The sequence below is a fragment of the Dipteris shenzhenensis genome, chromosome 6 (genome assembly GCF_047967505.1).
Source record: "Dipteris shenzhenensis isolate YYH24624 ecotype China chromosome 6, Dip_SZ_1.0, whole genome shotgun sequence".
Taxonomy (NCBI): Eukaryota; Viridiplantae; Streptophyta; class Polypodiopsida; order Gleicheniales; family Dipteridaceae; genus Dipteris; species Dipteris shenzhenensis.
Genome location: NC_141601.1, coordinates 51,977,831 through 51,997,063, shown reverse-complemented (window position 1 = coordinate 51,997,063; position 19,233 = coordinate 51,977,831). Strand labels below are relative to the sequence as shown.

The 19,233-nt window shown below is 43.8% G+C and overlaps 1 protein-coding gene across 1 annotated transcript in view; it reads right to left on the bottom strand.

Annotated features, from left to right (window-relative positions):
• Nucleotides 1–19,233, bottom strand: part of LOC147901319 (uncharacterized) — a 77,786-nt gene that overhangs the window by 12,666 nt on the left and 45,887 nt on the right. The window contains exons 8-10 of the mRNA XM_087376468.1: nt 19,023–19,181; nt 18,608–18,718; nt 9,790–9,932 (exon numbers count right to left, since the gene is read on the bottom strand). Coding sequence (XP_087232594.1) covers nt 9,790–9,932; nt 18,608–18,718; nt 19,023–19,181 — 413 coding nt within the window. The remainder of the gene's footprint in view (nt 1–9,789; nt 9,933–18,607; nt 18,719–19,022; nt 19,182–19,233) is intronic.

Genomic DNA, 19,233 nt, shown 5'->3' with positions numbered 1-19,233 from the left:
GGGTGTTTTATGAAATATGCAAAAAATCCTGGCAACACCCTTCTAGATCGTCCTCGCTTGTCTACACTCCCAAAGGCAAAGCTGAACTAACTCGACTGCTGCGTGGCATCGAGGACATGTAGGGTCAGCCCTTGAATCTCCACAAGTTCACTGCAATCCCTCCATGAATAGAAAGCCAAAAGAAGAGAGTGATCTTTCTATTTCTGAGGGATTTCCAGAGCCTCCTTCAAAAGGTTTTCTGCACCTCTGCTGAAATATGAAAACTATCCCAATGAGGAGCTCTGGACGGCGGGCTCCAACCGCTACTGGTAAGCTGAAATCTCCTGGCATTTCTGACTGTGTAACAAAAGAAGGGGATGCTCTTCTCTCGGTGCCCTTCATCAATCCATTCCCACTCCCCTGGGTCCCACTGCAAGAACCTGATGGGAGAACCACCATATTACCAGAACTGATGATGAGCATTTTATATGGTGTATGCCAGAAATACAAGATAAGAAAATCGGGTTTCTTAATGCTTATGCTCTTTGATGCAGGTGGAGGTTCACATATGGCTGAGAGTATTAAGATACTGCAGCCATATGGGTGTTTCATTGTAACTTCAACTTTGTACAAGTGACAGATTGCAAAGAGGAGCTTGGCATTTGCAGGAAATTTGTTCTTGTGGTTGCAAGTCAAAGTTCAAGAACTCTGAAATTTATTGGAGGGTGGCAAGGAGCTTCTGTAGCAACAATTCATATGCTCTGTACACCCAATTATCTTCCCTTTCAGGTTATTCGCGCATGCACCTGGAAGTTCTATGTTCATTCAAAGTGTTGGCGAGTGGCAGCCTCTCTTTTCATTGGCATGACCTTACCCTGAGGAGAATTTCAGAAATAAGTATGATTGCACCATTGTACGATGCCTTAACTAGAGCTAGGAAGGTTCCCAAGTTTATGTCAAAATCTAATGCACATAGTAGAAAAGAAAAATTAAACTCTGCTAATTTGAAAGCTGTGGAAGGCTGGTTTGCATGTGGAAACCATCCCGATGACATCCAATTCCAAGCTATATCTAGTCTTCTGCAACTTGCCTTTAGGGTGGGAAAACCAGAGATGTCGAGTGTTAAGGGGACGAAGCAAAGAGAATCAAATGGGATATAGGAATAAAAGAATCAGACCTGATATCGAGGACCACAATGGCAAGATATAAGTAGTTCATGTAAAGGGGTTGCTCTAGTTTTGCACATACTCCTAGCACTTGAAAAATGTGGTCAACCCTGATGAATAAAGGTGCACAGGTGGTCAGGCCTTCTCTACTGCTAACTATCGGGGATTATTGTCCTTGAAAGACTAACTTCTTTGCAGTTCCCTCAGAAGGATATCATGCACAGCCTCCAATGGAAAGTTGCCTGGTCCTGATGGCATTACATATGGGCTTTCAAGCAGACTTGAGACTGTATTAAGTTTCAAAGCAGAGTGAAGACAGTATGAAGTATGTTGATTTGGCTCTAAGCATGGTCTTCATGGTGGTCAATTTAGATTTAATGTAGGGGTGTTTGAAGCAATGAGATACACTTGCAAGGGCTGTTAGACATGCTCAACACCAGCTGTAAGACCTTGTTAATACATCACAGGACTTCAGTTCAGTACATTTTAGAAAGGAGACGAAATGGTTTCTTAAAGCTTGGCAAATATCTGGAAACATGCTCACAGTTATTTGTGCCTTTGAGTGTGCTGAAATCGGACACAAGATAGTGCTGCTTGTCAATGTGAGTTTAACGAAGTGTATGACACACATTGATGGGATTTTCCTAATGCTATATTAGGAAAAGATTTTGCTCATATAGCTATTCCTGTTGGGCATGACTATCTTCAGTTTTGTTATCAGAGTTGTCTTTCTGTGTTTTTCTCTTATTATGATCATAAACTGGCTAGACAATTTCACATTTGGTATTTTCCTAATGCTCTATCAGGAAAGGGTTTTGCTCATATAGCTATTCTTGTTGGACATGACTATCTTCAGATTTGTTATCAGAGTTGCCTTTCAGTTTTTTTCTCTTATTTATGATCATAAAGTGGCTAGACAATATCACATTTGAAAGTTGTCAATAGAGTTGACTTTCTAGTTTTTCTCTTTAATATGATCAGACAATTTCTCATTTGGAAGCACATGAGATGCTTCACTGAAAACGACACTCATTTAGCCATCCTAAGCTAGCAGTTCTATTCTGGGGACTATTTTGAATGATAGCGTTTTAGAGAATTTATAACGATAAAATATTTCTACTTTCATCTAACTTGATTTTCACAAAGGATACAAAGAAATGACATGCACAATAATTAAACGTTTGTTGAATAGTTCTCTGTGTGTGTGTGTGTGTGTGTGTGAGAGAGAGAGAGAGAGAGAGAGAGAGTTGTTAAAGTCTCCACACAAAAAGGCATTGGACAGCCATGGATATTGTTTGAGGGAGGCCCACATTCGAGCTCTTGTCGCAGAAGTTTGAGAGGCATAAACAGATGCTATTTCATAAAGATCAGCATGACAGATGCATCTGATCACCATCCATCGACCCTGGGGGTCATTGTAAGCAACCGTGGGCTGCATATCATGTTTCACCAGCATGCATACCCCCGAAAAGTGCATTGTACCACTCATCGTTCTCACATGATCCCCACTGAGCTTCAACATTGGGAAGATATGCTTTCTTTCTTGCATGCAGAAGATTTATGGCTCTCAACAAGGGATAGAGATATGGGTTACACATACCATCACAATGCCTTTACTCATTACTGGGCTCGACTTGACAGATGGTATTTGTTGCATGCTCAGCAGTATGCTAGTTTTACATGTGCACTATGGGTTGATCATTCCCTCTTGCTATCTGATCACTTCCCAGTATGCTTGACATTATCTATAGCACGTTTGACAGATGATATGCCTTTTTTTGGTCGTCGCCTACTCCATGTTAATGGTGCTTACTTGCTGCATCAACAATTTCAGAACATGGTGAGAGTGGCTGTCCACCCCCTCCTTTCACATGCTCAGGAGAACATGGATTTCGCCTGGATCAGTCTTGCCCATCGTTTGCAGGCTGTTATTCAAGATTATGGACGAAGTTACATGGGAAACCTCAGGCTTAAGCTGAAATGGGCTCAATCTCATAAGCAACAAATGGATTTAATCAGCTCTCATAGGCAGCTCACCTCCTCTGAACAGGATTCCTGTGCTTATGCGGTGCACATCATCCATCAAAATGATCTTCGCAAATTAAAGAAGTGGCAAATCAGAGCTCGCATGAAACCCCTTTTGGATAAGGGCTGCTCCTCCAAAGCCTTCTTTAAAAGCCTGCATGCGGATAGGCAAAAGGAGGATATTTACAGAATCAGGCAAGATGATGGCACCTGGACCACATCCAAATCAGAATTGGAATCACAATGCTCTAGTCATTTCCAGCATCTCTTTTCTCCTCAGCTTGATCATTCAATGCAAGTGAATGCAGCTAGGTCTCAATTTCTGATGCATGTTCAGCCCATATTGTCCCCGAAACGGGCTCGTGCACTGGAGAAGCCCTTTATGCTTAATGAACTGGATGATGCTTTGAGTCATTTACGTAAAGGCAGCTCTCCTGGTTGGGATGGATTGACTGTAGAATTCTTCCGTGCATTTTGGGGTGATCTCAAGAATACTCTGCTTCTTATGATCAATCATGCTTGGGCAGAACAATCTCTTCCTCCTTCTTGGAAACATGGCCTTGTCAAATTGATCCCCAAAAAAAGGTTGTGTGAGACAATGGCTGATTGGCGGCCCATATCTCTTATGCCAGTCATTTACAAACTCATTGCCAAAATGATTGTCCTCAGGGTTCGATTTATCTTGCAAGCAGGACTTCATCCTAGGCAGTATGGGTTTGTTCCCAGAAGACAGATTACTGATAATATCTTCAATGCTTTGCTTGCAATTGAGTATGCCAAATATTCTAAACAAGATGTTCTCATTCTGCAAGTGGACATTGCCAAAGCATTTGATACTGTCCATTGGGATTTTATTTCTCAGACTATGCATAAATTGGGATTTGGCTGGTCCATATTATTTACTGGCTCTATTCTCATGCCACTGCACAGTGTTTGCTTGGTGGTGGGTTGTCAAAAGCATGGACTATGACCTGCTCAGTGAGACATGGTTGCCCTCTTAGTTCGCTACTATATGCCATTGCTACTCATCCATTATTGTTGCATATGGACCATCTTGCAACTACAGGGCAGCTTCATGGCTTGCAAATTCTAGGGGCACAGGCGTTTCTTGCACAGGCATATGCTGATGATTCATATTTCATGCCCAGGAATTCTCGAAGTGACCTCTCTCACTTGATGCATACTCTGAATGATTTTGGCATAGCTGCTGGACTGCATATTAACTTTCAGAAATCGAATCTTTTAGCATTGAAAGAAGCTGATTGGCATGCACTTCTCTGGCCAGGCCACATCCTCCCTTCCCATACTCTTGTGAGGCATCTAGGATATCCCATTGGCTGGAATATTACCCCTCAACAACAGCTCAAATGGGTGCTTCAAAAGATCAACAAGAAGCTGGAATACTGGCATTTGTCCACTTGGCCTCTACATGTTCAACTTTGGATAGTACAGTCTATCATTATGGCATATGTGCAATTTTATTTGCCTCTTCTTCCCTGGTCTTTTAAGCATTTGGCTTCCTATATGTCCCAGGCTATGGAGATATTTTGGAAAAGCAAATCTCACAAAAAGGCATTGCGACTTCTTCCCATGCAGGCTGTTTGTTCTCGTAAGACTCATGGGGGACTGAATATTCTCAATCTTCAGTTTCATATGCTGGCAAGAAAGAGCACTATGATTGCTGATTTTTTTCAGCAAAAACAGCCATGGGCTATTATGTTAGCAGCTATGTGTGGAAACATGACGTCCCATGCATATGGGCATTGGATTACAGATCACTAGGAAGCAGTCATGACCACATTTCAGGGAAAAATTCTTGGTTGTCCTGTCTCTACTGCTTTTATTCATGATTGGAAGAGAGTTCTCTCTTATGCTAAATGGACAGGTGCTTCTTTCCATCATGGTAATTCTTTTCACTTGGAAAGCATCCATTGGAGCAAGGTGTTTGAATCGCCTCTCGCTTTACAGGCACCTATTAAAGCATATAATCTTATGAAACTGGGCAAAAGATTTATCGGAGATGTTGTGGATCAACATGGTTATGTGCTTTCATTCCCACAAGCTTGCAGGACATTCCCCTTGGGTCTGCATCATCGGCCCATTTGGAGAACACTTACAACTATGTTGCAGCAATTTGTTCCTGTTCCTCCACTGACAGATTGCTGGACAAGAATCTGACTTCCTTATCCCCTGCTACCTGTTCGCTTTCAATGCATAATCTGGCCTCCTCGATGGTTTACAGATTTCTTCTTCCACCGCCATGGATTGATAAGCATGCCAACACTCTTTGGAATTTGGATAGGCCTCTATCTTGGTGGCAATCACGACTCAAGAAAATTTGGAAAGCCAAATTGCCATTGAAACAGAGGCTTTTCTTTTGGAGATGTACAGTGGGAGCTTTTTCCATTGGGGTGAAATTGGCAGCATGTTGCATTGCTTCCTCTTCCTGCTCCCGTTGCTCTTATCACCGTGAGACAGTTCCCCATTTGTTATAGTCTTGCTTGCACTCTCGGTTATTGATCACTCATGTTTCTCATTTGCTGCGGCTTCGGTTTCCCTCTATCAGATTTGGGAAACTCTTCTGGATGTTTCGATGCTTCTCATCCCAAATGTCTCCATTCCTCCTTTTCTTTCACTGGACTCGTTTTTGGGTACTTTGGACTATTTGGACACAGAGATTGCATTCTAGGATGGGACAACAGTTTCCTCAGGCATATGCTTTCTTCAGAATGTCCCTCAAGCAATCTTTATATGATAGTTATGCTGCGAGGGACTTGGATGCTACTAGCCTTGAAGTGTTTTCTGACTGTTTTTGAGTTCTTCCATTAGGCTCTCTTTTGGAGTCTAATGTCATGTACATTGATCTCATGTTTATAATATAGTTACTGGTTTCACCAAAAAAAAAAAGTGTGTGTGAGAGAGAGAGATAGATAGATAGATAGATATATATTAACATCTCTAAAAGGCCAAACGGCCTATGAGACTAAAACAGTTGATACATTTGCTAGTGTTGTCTCATCAAAGAGAACAACAAAATAAATAAGCTGAAGGCTGAGAGCTACTAAAGGTACTTACAGTCAGAGGGACTGCAAGTGACCCAAAACTAATGAAATACCAAGCAATTATTTACTAAAAGTACCAATTGATCAGCATAGGCAGAAAGCTAATCAATAAAAGGATTGCACTCTTCTTATGTCAAAAATCCCAATCATGGGCAGTTCTAGGATCTCATAACTCGGTGCCACACGTTTCCTGTGTTTGGCAATGATGGCACGGATCCGATGAAGATATGGGTGCCGGGCACGGTGCACGGGGTCTTGGGAGCCTGGGCCTCCGTGACCTGGATATGGCGATGGCTCGGTCCAAAATCACACCACTAGAGTGTGGCAATCTGCCTGTGTGTGATAAGGTGGTGGTGGCACCAGGGGTTTCTGATGGCAGGGAGGGCATAAAACTAGCTGAGGTGCTGGCAGTGAAGAAGTCTCTGAGTGAACTTTGCCTGGGTGGGGCTGGTCTCGGCTGTCTGTCTCCCAACAAAGTCTCTCTATGTCGCTTGAGCTTTGATAAAAACAAACCCAATCATTTTTTATCTTCGTACTCCATCACCCTATGGAGTGGGCCAAATCCTTTTCTGAATAGACAGTGGTATCTTCCTCGGATTTCATAATATACTGTGCATCTACATACGTAATGCTCCTCTGTCTCCTCCTCCTGCTGGCATAACTGACATATCCGATCCTAAGGGGCTGTGTGGGTGTATCTCCCTATCTCTATTCTCAACTGATGTGATGAGGTTCGAATTTGGCCAATAATACTACGTAGCCCCTGAGATAGGTGTGTGTCCATGTATGCTGGCCTGGCTATAAGTTCATTTGGAGGTAAATGAAGAAAAGAGAGAGAGAGAGGAGGAGGAGCGATGGAGAGTGATGGAGCCTCCCTCTCGCCTCGTACAGCCCCAACCTACCTTGCTTTCCTGCTCGCAGCCTCCTGTGCCTGCTCTGTCCCTGCAGCCTGCAGCTGTACTTTTCCAGCCCACATCCGTACCCTGCCTATCTTCATCCATGCCTTTCTTGCACTCGGCCGTACCCTCTCTGCATACAGTATAGACTGTACAGACGTCCATATAGTCCCAGCCTCCTGTTGCCTCTGATTTTCGTACAGCGCCTCTGCATACTCTGTCCGTACAGCCCGATTCTGCTCCTTTTGTGCAATCCATACCTCTTCTAGAGCAGCCCTTTCCGTCTTGCTCTTTCCTTGAAGTTGACAGATGCCTCGTTCGTGTTCTCTGCTTCAGCTCCTCTTTTTGCCTCTGCTCCCACACGTGTTTTCATTCGGCGGAAGAGAGGTCTTTTGCTTCCTTCGTGCTCTTTCAAATCGGCGAAGCTGGATGTTGCAGATGAACCTTCCTCTCCTCTCCAGTTGGATCTTCTTTGCCAGATGTGTGCTGCCTCCATTACAGAAGTTCCTTCTTCGGGTTCTCCTTTGGTTTGTTCTTTGGACTCTGCCCTTGTGATCTCTAGTCTTTGACAAGCTCAGCATCTTGGGATTTGTCTCTACTTTATGGGCAGGGTTCTTTCTGCAGCTCACCTTCATCGTTGGGCTGAAGCTGCCGTGGGTCTGGATCTCATTTCCTCCTTTGTCTTTATGGGCAAAGGGTTTTATTATGGCCACTGTTCTTCGACGGAGGTGGTGGAGTGCCTTGTCAGTTCTGCTAGGGTTCCTGGGGCAGGTTTCTTTGCTTATGTCATGCCTTGGGATCCTCTTTTTGATCGGGCAGCTTCTCTTTTGACTCATTGCCCGGTACGGATCACCCTCAAAGCATTGCCTGTTCCTCTTCTTTAGCATCTTTCTACCCTTGCAGTGCTCCTGGGGAGGCCTCTTCATATTCCGAGACAGGAGTTTTTGCAGGCCACTCGGGATATTCGTATTTGTGTTCTATGGGATATGATGCAACCAATGCCTTCTACTTCGGATCGTGATCTGGGTTTTGCCCATCGGATGCACATTCGGTTGCATTTTGCCTCTTTTCCTACAGCCTGTTATCGGTGCTGCCAGGTTGGTCATTTTGCATGTGCTTGCCCTTCTGCTTCCAAGACCACTCCTCCTGCTCCTTCCTCAGCAGTCAAGATTACTCCCCCTTCTCCTCTGGTCTCTGCTATGGCTTCACTAGATAAGCCTTCATTCACTGCTCCGAAGCATTACTGGAGGAAGGTAGATAAATCACAGGCCAATCTTTCTGCTGCTAAAGAAGCTCAGGCTTAGTCTCCTGTTGAGCACCACTAGCCTCCTTCTCCTCAGGATATGGATGTTCCTCTTGAAGAGGGGATTATACAGGATGTTGTACATGTTTTATCTCAGGTTGATACTCGGAGTGAAGCTTAAACGATGAGTCATGATTTATCTGATGCAGCTCCTTCTTCAGATGGTACTGATGTTGATCCAGCTCCTTCACTTGTGATGATCGTGCCAGAGTCTATTTCTGTTCAAGATGCAAATGTTCCTTTTTCTTTGGATTCTTTTCATCCTTGGTTACAACAGGTTTTTGACCCTATGATTTGAAAATTCCGGCTGCCAGCTTATATTAAGAAGAATCACAAGGGCAAAAAACAGCTAGTTTTTATTGATGGTGCTTTTACTCCACTGCATCACTTTTTACAAAGCAACAATTTGAAACTGGAGGATGTTTTGTTTCATTCTCCTCCAATGGATATGTAACTTTTGGGCTGCCTCATGAGTTTTTCTCTAAGGCTTTACTTGTAAATTTTTTCTTTGTACCTATTGGTGGGTTTTTACCTCTTTTTCGGGTTTCCCACACAGAAATAAAAGATTTCACTATAAAAAAGTGTGTGCGTGAGAGAAAGAGACAGAGATAATTGTCTACCAGGAATCATAGAGTCTTTGGTGATCCCACCTTCTCCAAGTTTCACTCTTTCTGAATGACAATCATTTTATGATTCCTTTGTGCTCGTCAATTAGGTGCTTATGCTTACTTGTCTTATAATGACATTTTCTGATGTTATTAGCATGTTCGTTTTCTGGGAACTGCTCACTATAATATAAAGTTTGGGGATTTCACCCAAAAAAAAAGAGTGTGATGATTGTCTACATGCTCAGGATCTTGATAATCCTGCCTTCTTGTCATATAATGACATCTTCTGATGTTAGTAGCTGATTGTCCTTTCTTTGGGACTGTCTTTTGGAATATAATGACAAGCAGATTTCACAAAAAAAAAGGGGGGTGTGGGTGTCATCCCGCTTTCTTGTCATATAATGAAATCTTCTGATGCTTGTAACTGGAGGTCCCAGCTTTTGGGACTGATTCGTGTAATATAATCTTCAATGGATTTCACAAAAGAAAATGTGTATGTTTACCATTTCCAGCTAGATGTGGAGCTGCAATTTTTATTCAATTGTGATGTTATCATGTCGCTTTTGTTGGGTTTCGAGAATGGACAGTTGTAAAATCATTCATTATCAGACCATATCCTCTCTCTCTCTCTCTCTCTCTCTCTCTCTCTCACACACACACACACACACACACACACACACACACACACACACACACATGCACATTGAGACTGTCTTTTGGAGACATTTGGGGCCAATGCTTAAGATGTACCTTTGGAACTGGTATTCTGACATGTTATTCGCCTCCAAGGCCTTTGATAACTCCATGTCTAGGGCTTTGAACCTTTTTAAGGTGTTGGAACCCTTTGCAGTGCCATGCAAGTTTGACAAGATGTTGTCTAGTTGTTGCTTTTCCTACAAATGGAGAAAAACACGTTCAGCCTTTGGACATTGGGTAGCAATGCCATGTGCGCGTGTGTGTGTTTGAGTGAGTGAGTGAGTGAGAGAGAGAGAGAGAGAGAGAGAGAGAGAATCATCTTATTAATTTCTAACGGAGACCTAACATTGATTGAAAGTTGCAGTACCTGTTTCTAAGTGTGTGCTTTAGTACATGTTTGGCAAGTGTGTTTGCTATGTCTAAGACCTTGCTGCATATCCCAAAACTTGTTTGATGTAGGAGCCCCCTGTTTGGCTGGGTAGTTGAAGAGGAAAATTGCAGTCGTTCTAAGAGCCAAGAGTAGCTTTCAAGTGCCTAGTGCATCTAAGAGCCTCTAGATCTTTTGGAAACTACTTGCACATAATACCCAAGAAGGGTGTATCTAGCACGTATATAATGCTTTTGCAAACCATAAAATGACCAGCCACTTAAGAAAAATTAGAGTTGTGCTTTACATCTTAGGGTTCGATTTCATTGCCTGAGGTAATTCTAGAGTAGATGCTAATAGCCATTGTGCGGGAGTGTATTCCTCGATCTGTGAGAGTGCAAAAGATTCTTATAAGCTAAGTCTTGTAAAATTACCCGCAAATGCTTATGCATTGCTCCCAAATTGATTGCAATTGGTAAAACAATGTCCAGCTAGACATTTGCTATGCTGGCCTTTGGTTAGATTTGGTGTGCGCCCATCACTGGGCTACATTGTGCAACCCAAATGTGAAGGTTGTGATACTAGCCACCATCTCCGAACATTCATCTGCAGGTAGGCAGTGCGTGGGGTCTAGTGTGACTCTAGTAATCGCTTGGTGTACACGTAGTCTCCTCTTCCGCCTATGTTGCTTGTGTCGTCTCTCGATCCTCCTCTCCTCTTTTATTCCTAGCTGAGCTAAGCTCCAAAGCCAAACCCAGGAGTTACCATGAGTCTTGGAGCTGCCCATTTTTTGCGGCTCGTCTGCCCTAGCTGCTGCCATAGCTCAAACCAGGCCATTTTGCCGCAACTTCCCCAGCTGCCACCATAGCTTGAAGTTTTGCAGCTCGTTTGTCCCAGCTACTGCCATAATTCTAGCCCACCATTACAGCTCGGACTCCCCTTTGCAGCAGAACCCACCCTAAGCTCGACGTTCATCCCGTTATTGCAGCTCGAACCGGCAATTGCAACATAACCCATTTCTACAGCTCATTTTGCCTCCACACAGCAGCAGCCCGACCTGCATTATACACAGCTTGACGGCTTGAAAGCTCGATTGAGCACATGCCCCCACACAGCAGCACCTTGACCTATATTTTTGCACAACAGATCAGCACACATAGTTTTGGCATTCAAAGTTTTGGTCCGCAGGAAAGGTCAAGTCATTTGCTCAAGTGGTGGCTTCAACAACCCCCCCCCGAAACACGCACACACGATTACAGCTCGGACTCTCCTTCCCAGCAGAACCCACCCTAAGCTCGAAGTTCATCCCGTTATTGCAGCTCGAACCCGCAATTGCAACATAACGCATTTCCACAGCTCATTTCGCCTCCACACAGCAGCAGCTCGACTTGCATTCTACAAAGCTTGAAGTCTTCAAAGCTCGACTGAGCACATGCCCCCACACAGCAGCACCTCGACCTATATTTTTACACAACAGATTAGCACACATGGTTTTGGCATTCAAAGTTTTGGTCGGCAGGAAAGGTCAAGTCGTCTGCTCAAGTGGTGGATTCAACCCCCCCCTCTTCTGCCTTGCCTCGTACCAGAATGAACACACAGGTCCTAAGTTTGTAGAGGCAGGTAGGGGACCTTAAACAGGAAAAGCAGCAGCTCAAAAGTCTCAAGGGGATCCTTGTCCTTGAAAATTATCCCTACAAACATGTAAGGGGATCGTTACTAGTGGGGCTTAGTGTCAGAGAAACCAGGCCCTTGGCTAGTTTCTTCATGCAGCGGAAATAGAAATTGATAAGGTGTGTGCAATGGAAATATCTTAAGAGAGGAGAAGGGAATGCTTAAACTTCAACTTTGTGTCCAGAAGAGAACACAAAAGCATCAGGATGCTCTATGATGAGAACAAACACGGCTCCTACTTCTTGCACTCCTCAGGTTTCGTGCTCCTCAGTGAGCTTCCGTGACCGTAGTGCGAGCTCCTTGGACAGCGCCCTTTGCATACATGTGCTCTCCTACTGGCTGTAGGTATGCACTAAGCTCTGGCCAAGTTTTGCTCCAAAAGGTGAGGCTGCTTCCAGTCTGAACTGCTATAATACCCCCACAATGGGGCCTTTTTATAGAGGCTGGTGACCTCTCCAGTATTGCCGCCTATTGGAGTTCTCCCCTGGCTCTCTGTTTGTGCGCAGGCTGTTGGCTCCTGCTCCATCCCTGCTCTGCAGCTTTTCTAGCCTGGCAAATCTGCTGATGAGCTTGTAGCCTTCTGGCCATGCAACAACCCACCATTCTGCCCTTTCTCCAGGGCCTACAAGAGCACCTGTGCTGTCCTTACAGCAGCCATCATGACTGCACCGTCGCAATGTACAGCACGTACCTTCAGCTGTACCTTCCGTACAAGTATGTTCTCTCCATTTCCAGCCCCAACTCTTGGACTGTATGGCAGCCTACAGTGCTGCACACAGTGGGTAGGCCGAGGGCGTACCTAGAGAGGGTCACATCTACAGTCTGTGATTTACAGAAGATTGAGTCAGAGGAGCATTTTGCTCTGTATACTAGGAGATCCGAGGTCGTTACCATTGTTTCTTCAGAGATGGATTTGGACCCCTTTCCAGCCTCTTGTCTTACCTGGATCAGAGATGTTTGGCAACTTTCATTCATGAGGCTTTATAATGCAGACTTAGGACACATAGACGAGATCAAGCTGCTTAGCCAGATTCCATGTGAGCATGGATCAACAGGACCCAAGGAAATGGCGTAGCCGAGGCCTAGAGTGAGAGACACGAGAGATCCGTTAGCCTGTCGATGCAACAGATCAGACTTGAGTATCTTCCCTCCATGTTCACAAGTCAGAGTCACGGTTGATGGATGTGACAGTGGCACTTGTCCGACATAGGGCCATAGCTAGGAGACCACAATGGATTACACATATTGACCGTCACCAGCGCTCTATCATGGATTTTGTGCCACCGCAGCCTTGTATATCACTAGGACCTCCTGTGGGCTTGACAGCATCCAGAGGACCACCGCAATGATGCCCCACCACAATTTCCGTTCTCTCCATGGGCACATACATTTTTTGTACTAGTGTTTCTATTTTTTTATTGCACTTGTCTTGGGTATGGATGCCCGCGTAGAGGCTCCACCCATTCAGCTCATTGTAGCTGGATTTTTTAGTCTCGGCCTTTCGATGACTTTTAATAAACTTTCTTTCTTTCTTTCTACCTACCTAGAGAAAATTTTGAAGCTTTTTGCAAAACTTTAGGCTTACTTCCATTTGGTGATTGATTTGTCATCTTGTACATGTGCACGCTATCCCTATAGGGGGGATTTGTAAGATGTCAGTAGTGGGTTAGTGTGTACACCTTACCCAAGGGGCACTTTTATTCCCAATTAGGAGTTTTCCCTGCTTGGGCTAGTTAGGGCTATTATTATGCTTTGAGGTTACATAGCCCTAAGTGTGTGTTGTACGTTCGTACTCTTGCAATATCAATACAACATTGTGCTTCACTCTCGCTCTCTCCACTCTATATCCTCTTCCTCCATCTCCAACGGTGAGAAGTGAGGTATGTGGGTAAATCAATGAGTCCTGGTGGTATGGACTACATGCCTCTTACCGTTTATTAGGCACAACAGACTTGCTCAAGGGTTTTCCCTCTTAGAGCTTGTAATGAGATGGATTCATAACCTGCAAAGTAGAGGAAGAGGGTAGCTCGCATGTATTTGGCCAACTAGGCCCCACAACAATGAGGAGCCCATTTGACATGTGTCTATTTGCTTGATCAATAACGATAGCCTTCCCGGGCTCGACTTCATCCCAAGGAAGATGCCTAGATACCACCCCAAGGGAGATGGCTAGGTATGTGATGATGTCGCCAGCCAAAAAAGCACTCCAATTGTGTTCCTGGATGGGAAAGGCTTCCTCCATGGGGATAAACTGAGTCTTAGCTTCTTTATGTTTACCCCAGTAGCCTTGCAATATAGATCAACCGCCTTCATATAGACCTGAATACTTTGTAGATCCAAGAACTGACAAGAAGAACATTCAGGCCATTAAGGAACTCCAAGAAGAACATTCAAGCCGTTAAGAACTCCAAGCCTATGATGATCCACATCTGCGCCTTTTGCTCAAAGATGTAACGTGGCGTGTTCGCATAGATAAGGAGAAGGTGAGGGGCAAGATGGCAACCCCAACCACTGGTCTGAACAAGTAATGGGAAGATCTCAAAGGTGTACCAAGCCCTTGAGCTGGCCATTTGAGGTGGACCGAATGGCTTCCCATGCACTCCATAGTGGAATCCCAGTTGGCTCAGTCGTAAGCGTTTATAAAATTCAAAAGCTTGATAAAGCACGTTCTTGATTGGTCTCATGGGCTCCAGTGTAGACCATCCAAAGCTAAGAATGCATCCTCCAGAATGTATATGTTCTGAAGAAAGCCACTTTGGGATTTCTGGATGACTCTATTCAGGATGGGGGTGAAGCACTCCGCAACAGTCTTGTATTTACTTTCTCCTTCCATGTTGCACGCCCTAGCAAGACTTCAGGTGGGCCTTTCGTGTGGTCTTCGCATAATTATTTGCTCTTTCAACTATTCTCTTTTGTTCATGTTTCTCGTTCTCCCCTTAAGCATATCCTGATATATTCATCGGGTCCTCTCGGAATTCTATTGTTACGCTCAAGTTTAGGTAACATGACCTCGGAAGGGTCAATCGACATTTTCCTTTAAAGGATCAATGTTTGTATTATATTTGTTGGGCTTTACGTAAATGATCAGAAAGGAATTCAAGTCAAGGTCCTTGGTGAGGGTGATATGGCACTAGACTAGGTGGATCTAAGGCTAAAGGGTCTAAATGCATTAAATGTGCCAAGGGGCAAATGATTCAAGGTCCTTGGTGAGGGTGATATGGCACTAGACTAGGTGGATCTAAGGCTAAAGGGTCTAAATGCATTAAATGTGCCAAGGGGCAAATGATTCAATGTTATCCCAAGAGAGGGGTAAATGATGCATTTAGGAGGTACCTTAGAATGAAGACATGTAGCATACTAGATCCATCTAGGGAATTGGGGCTCGTTGGGATTTGGAGCAGGAGCTTTCACCTAGCATAATCTTCTTGAGAGCTTGCTACCACCGAGGTTTGCTGGGAGGATAATTTGTGTGTCTATGCCCGTGATTTGAAAAAAGCTAGGCGTTACCGCTTCTAGGATGTATCATTTGGTATCAGAGCTGCAAGCGATTGGGAAAAGTAGGATCGTGTACAGCCGCAGGTTCATATTTGGCACCTTCAAGGATTTTTGGCATCGCGTGAAGAACTAGTTGTTGCACGCAGACTGATTGGCTGGCGTTGTGACAAGCTGCGCATGTACGGGAATTGCCAGGAGTTTGTAATTCAAAGAAGCGATACGTGTGTGGGCTCGGCTTTGTTAGCAAAGTCATGGAAATAAAGAAATTGTCCAATGGAAGTTTTTGGCGAGAAGTGAGCTCGTGGCTTTTTGACTAATTGGGACGGAAGAGACCTGCTGGTGTTACAAATGATCTCGTTCTTCGTTATTCGTCAAGAGGTACTTGGTCCAACACAACATATGTAGGACGTTTAAAACTAAGCGGAAAATGAAAAGACAAGCGGAGTTGCCTCCAAACTGATTGCAACGTTGAAACATGCGCCCTCGAAGATACTGACATGGTCTTGTATTGGGAAGTCCATTCAGGCCTGGGAGCCCATTGTGCTTTTCTTTGTTTCGCAGTTCTGCTGGTTTCAACGATCGGCTCTCAGATTCGCCTTTCATAGTGGAATTGGGTGAAGGAGATCCCGGGAGTGAGGCGACCGTCTGAACGTTTGCATTGATAGAGGCCACGTCATCTAAGGTCTTTGGACCTTGAGAGAGAGGAAAAAAAAAAAGCCACATCATCCATTCCTATTTCAACCCTTTCTTGATCGAAGTGCTTTGCTTTGTTGGTGCGTGAGCTCAAGGAAAGGGACAAATTAATCTATCCATGCAGCATGAATGACCAGGGAGCTTTCTATGCCTTTTAAGTTTTGTTGTGGTATATGCTAGTTTATTTGCCTCGGTATTTGAGGGTTTTGAGATTACAGGAGTTTCCCTAGCATAGGGAAAAGTGGTTTGGGTTGCAGTTTGATATATGCCTTAGTTGTAAATTTGGGAGTTGGGCCTTCGATTGTGGATACAATTTAGGTGTGTTTAAAAAAAAAAAAAAAACACACACACACACACACACACCCATCAACCTAAATGAAAGTAGAAGAAGAAGCTTTTAGGGTGGATCCTGTAGAGTCGGGAGTCTGGCGGACCCGGCAGGTGTCGCGCCCAGCAGGCCATACACTGTCTGGTAGAATTGCATTATTGGAGGATGCCTTGCAACAGATTTTAGCGCAATAGTTACAAGCAAATGTAGGGCAATTTGAGCTCAGGAAAATGGTTCATAGTATGTCTGCTAGACCATCTCGTGAAGAGAAAGGTAAATCTCCGATGGAACCGGACTTAAGTGTTCATACGGTCGAGCCTAGGAGGGCTAAGGTGTCTAATATTGCCAATTATAGGCCAGAAAAGTAATTAACTCCAAGCTTGCAAAGAGGCTGAAACTAAAGACTAGCCCATCTGACTATGCATATACAGTCAGAATGGCAGATGGAAGTTCAACTGAAGTATGGGACCAAAGGGTTACCCAGTTGGAGCTTCGAATTTAGGACTATGTTAAGAAGCTTGATTTTGAAATGATAAAGCTTGCTCATGCAGACATAGCGTGCTAAGTTATCACCTCGATATTATGGGCCATGGTTAATTCTAAAAAGAATAGGCAAGGTAGCCTATAAATTAGAATTGCCACAGGGTTGTAAGGTGCACCAGTGTTTCATGTTTCTCGTTTAAAGAAATTTTTGCATACAGGTGACTCACTAATTGAGGGTGTTGTTTTGTTTCAGGAGATAGAGGATAATGCAAGACGCAAACCAACAGGAATCCTGGACCGAGGAACAATGCAAGTACGCAATTGGAAGATACCCACGGTGTTGGTTGCATGGCATGGTTTACCTCTATCAGAAGCTACCTGGGAATCCGTATACCAGTTACGGAGAGTGTTCCTAGACTTTATCATCGAGGACGCTGATGCCTAAAGAGGGAATGAATGTTACGCCCAAGTTGAGGTAACATGACCTCGGAAGGGTTAGTCAACATTTTCCTTTAAAGGATCAATGTTTGTATTATATTTGTTGGGCTTTACGTAAATGATCAGAAAGGAATTCAAGTCAAGGTCCTTGGTGAGGGTGATATGGCACTAGACTAGGTGGATCTAAGGCTAAAGGGTCTAACTGCATTAAATGTGCCAAGGGGCAAATGATTCAATGTTATCCCAAGAGAGGGGTAAATGATGCATTTAGGAGGTACCTTAGAATGAAGACATGTGGCATACTAGATCCATCTAGGGAATTGGGGCTCGTTGGGATTTGGCAAGCAGGAGCTTTCACCTAGCGTAATCTTCTTGAGAGCTTGCTACCACCGAGGTTGGCTGGGAGGATAATTCGTGTGCCTATGCCCGTGATTTGAAAAAAGCTAGGCGTTAACGCTTCTAGGATGTATCATCTATGCTCCTTTTATCGCTCCCTTTTGTTAACCTTTATTGTTCTTATCCTCATCACGACGAGGACACAAACAGCAATGAGGGTAGCACTATGTTACTGTCCCTCCTTGGGACCAATAAGAGACCCAACACACTGGCTAATTCCACCAAACATTCAGGAAGTAACTGATGTTAAAGATTGAATTTGCTTTGTGGACAACTTGATAACAGATATATTCCTTGGCAAGAGATGAAGACAGATTTATTATTGTTTCTGGTCAGCCTTCTTACTTGGAGAGTAGAAGTCTTCACCTTCAGGTAATTGACTTTATTGAAGATTTACATTCCAGCATATGGTCTGTTGATTTCTCTAACCTTCTTTAAGACCCTGGTGGGATCCAATCTTAGATTGTGTTCCATCATCTTGCCATGTGGAAAACAATACTGTGAGGATTTTGTGGTACAATCAGATGATAGCAAGCTTGTCAAGGTTATAGACTGTACAACCGCTTTTTCGCTGTTGCTGCAAGCATATCCCTCAAAATACTGGACTGATGCGAGTACCTAATCTAGGACCTATCAACCTTATGTCTTTTCGCATGGGCAGATTGGTCTTCATGCCCAGAGTGCTGATCTTATCACAATTGTGTAAAATAGGAGGTTCCCCTTACAGTCTTGTCTCACATCTATTCGTCATCAGTTTCGGGTTTTCTATTGCTACAGAGTTATTTATAGCCTTTTATGTTCAGATTGTTAAAAGCTAGTGTACAGCTGAAACTAGAATTAATGGTTCTATCACAGGGGAAAGTATGTCAGGGAAAACCAAAAGAGAATGCGGAACTGCCAGGCATTAATGAGGGTTGCAGTAACATTTCCAGAACAATTGTCATTGTGTTTTCAAGCAACACCATTAGAATAAAATGGAGAGAATTGAGAAATTGACACACCTCTCTCAATCTTGCTACTTCATGTTGAAGTGCATCTTGTGAACCAATCCTGGATAGAAGTTCCTGTTCACGTTGATGAAGAGCAGCATTTTGATCCTGCAGCCTGTTGAGCTGATATAACTCCCAGAAGGTTAGAATGAGTTTTATATTTATGGTTTTACAATACAATCTGAACCCTTCATCATATTTTGTGGGGTTTTAATCTGAAGCGCAATGTTCAAAAGCAGTCTTCAGGATCATCAAAAACAGGAGAGCCTCACTGCTCATCGTTGAGCACACAGCTTACAAGGTTTCTAGAGTGAAACAGAGATAGAGAATTCTTAGATAAGTTAAAAATGCTGGCATTGTCTTTGTAGGCCTTCACAATGTGGTACTTTGCATTTACTATTCATATATGAAAACTGATGTTGCATACCTCTTTATGAAGCCCATCAAGATGAGAAATAGTATCATCTTCCGTTGGGTTTCCTTTTTCCAACCTCAAATGCTCTGCTTTGTTGCACAGTTCTGCTTCCTTCTCTCTGAGCACATATTTTGTGGCTTCTAGTTCAACTGATTTAATCTTTAGCTCTTCCTGCTTGATATGGTCAGAAGGAGATCATTAGAGATTGTTGGAACCGCTTAAG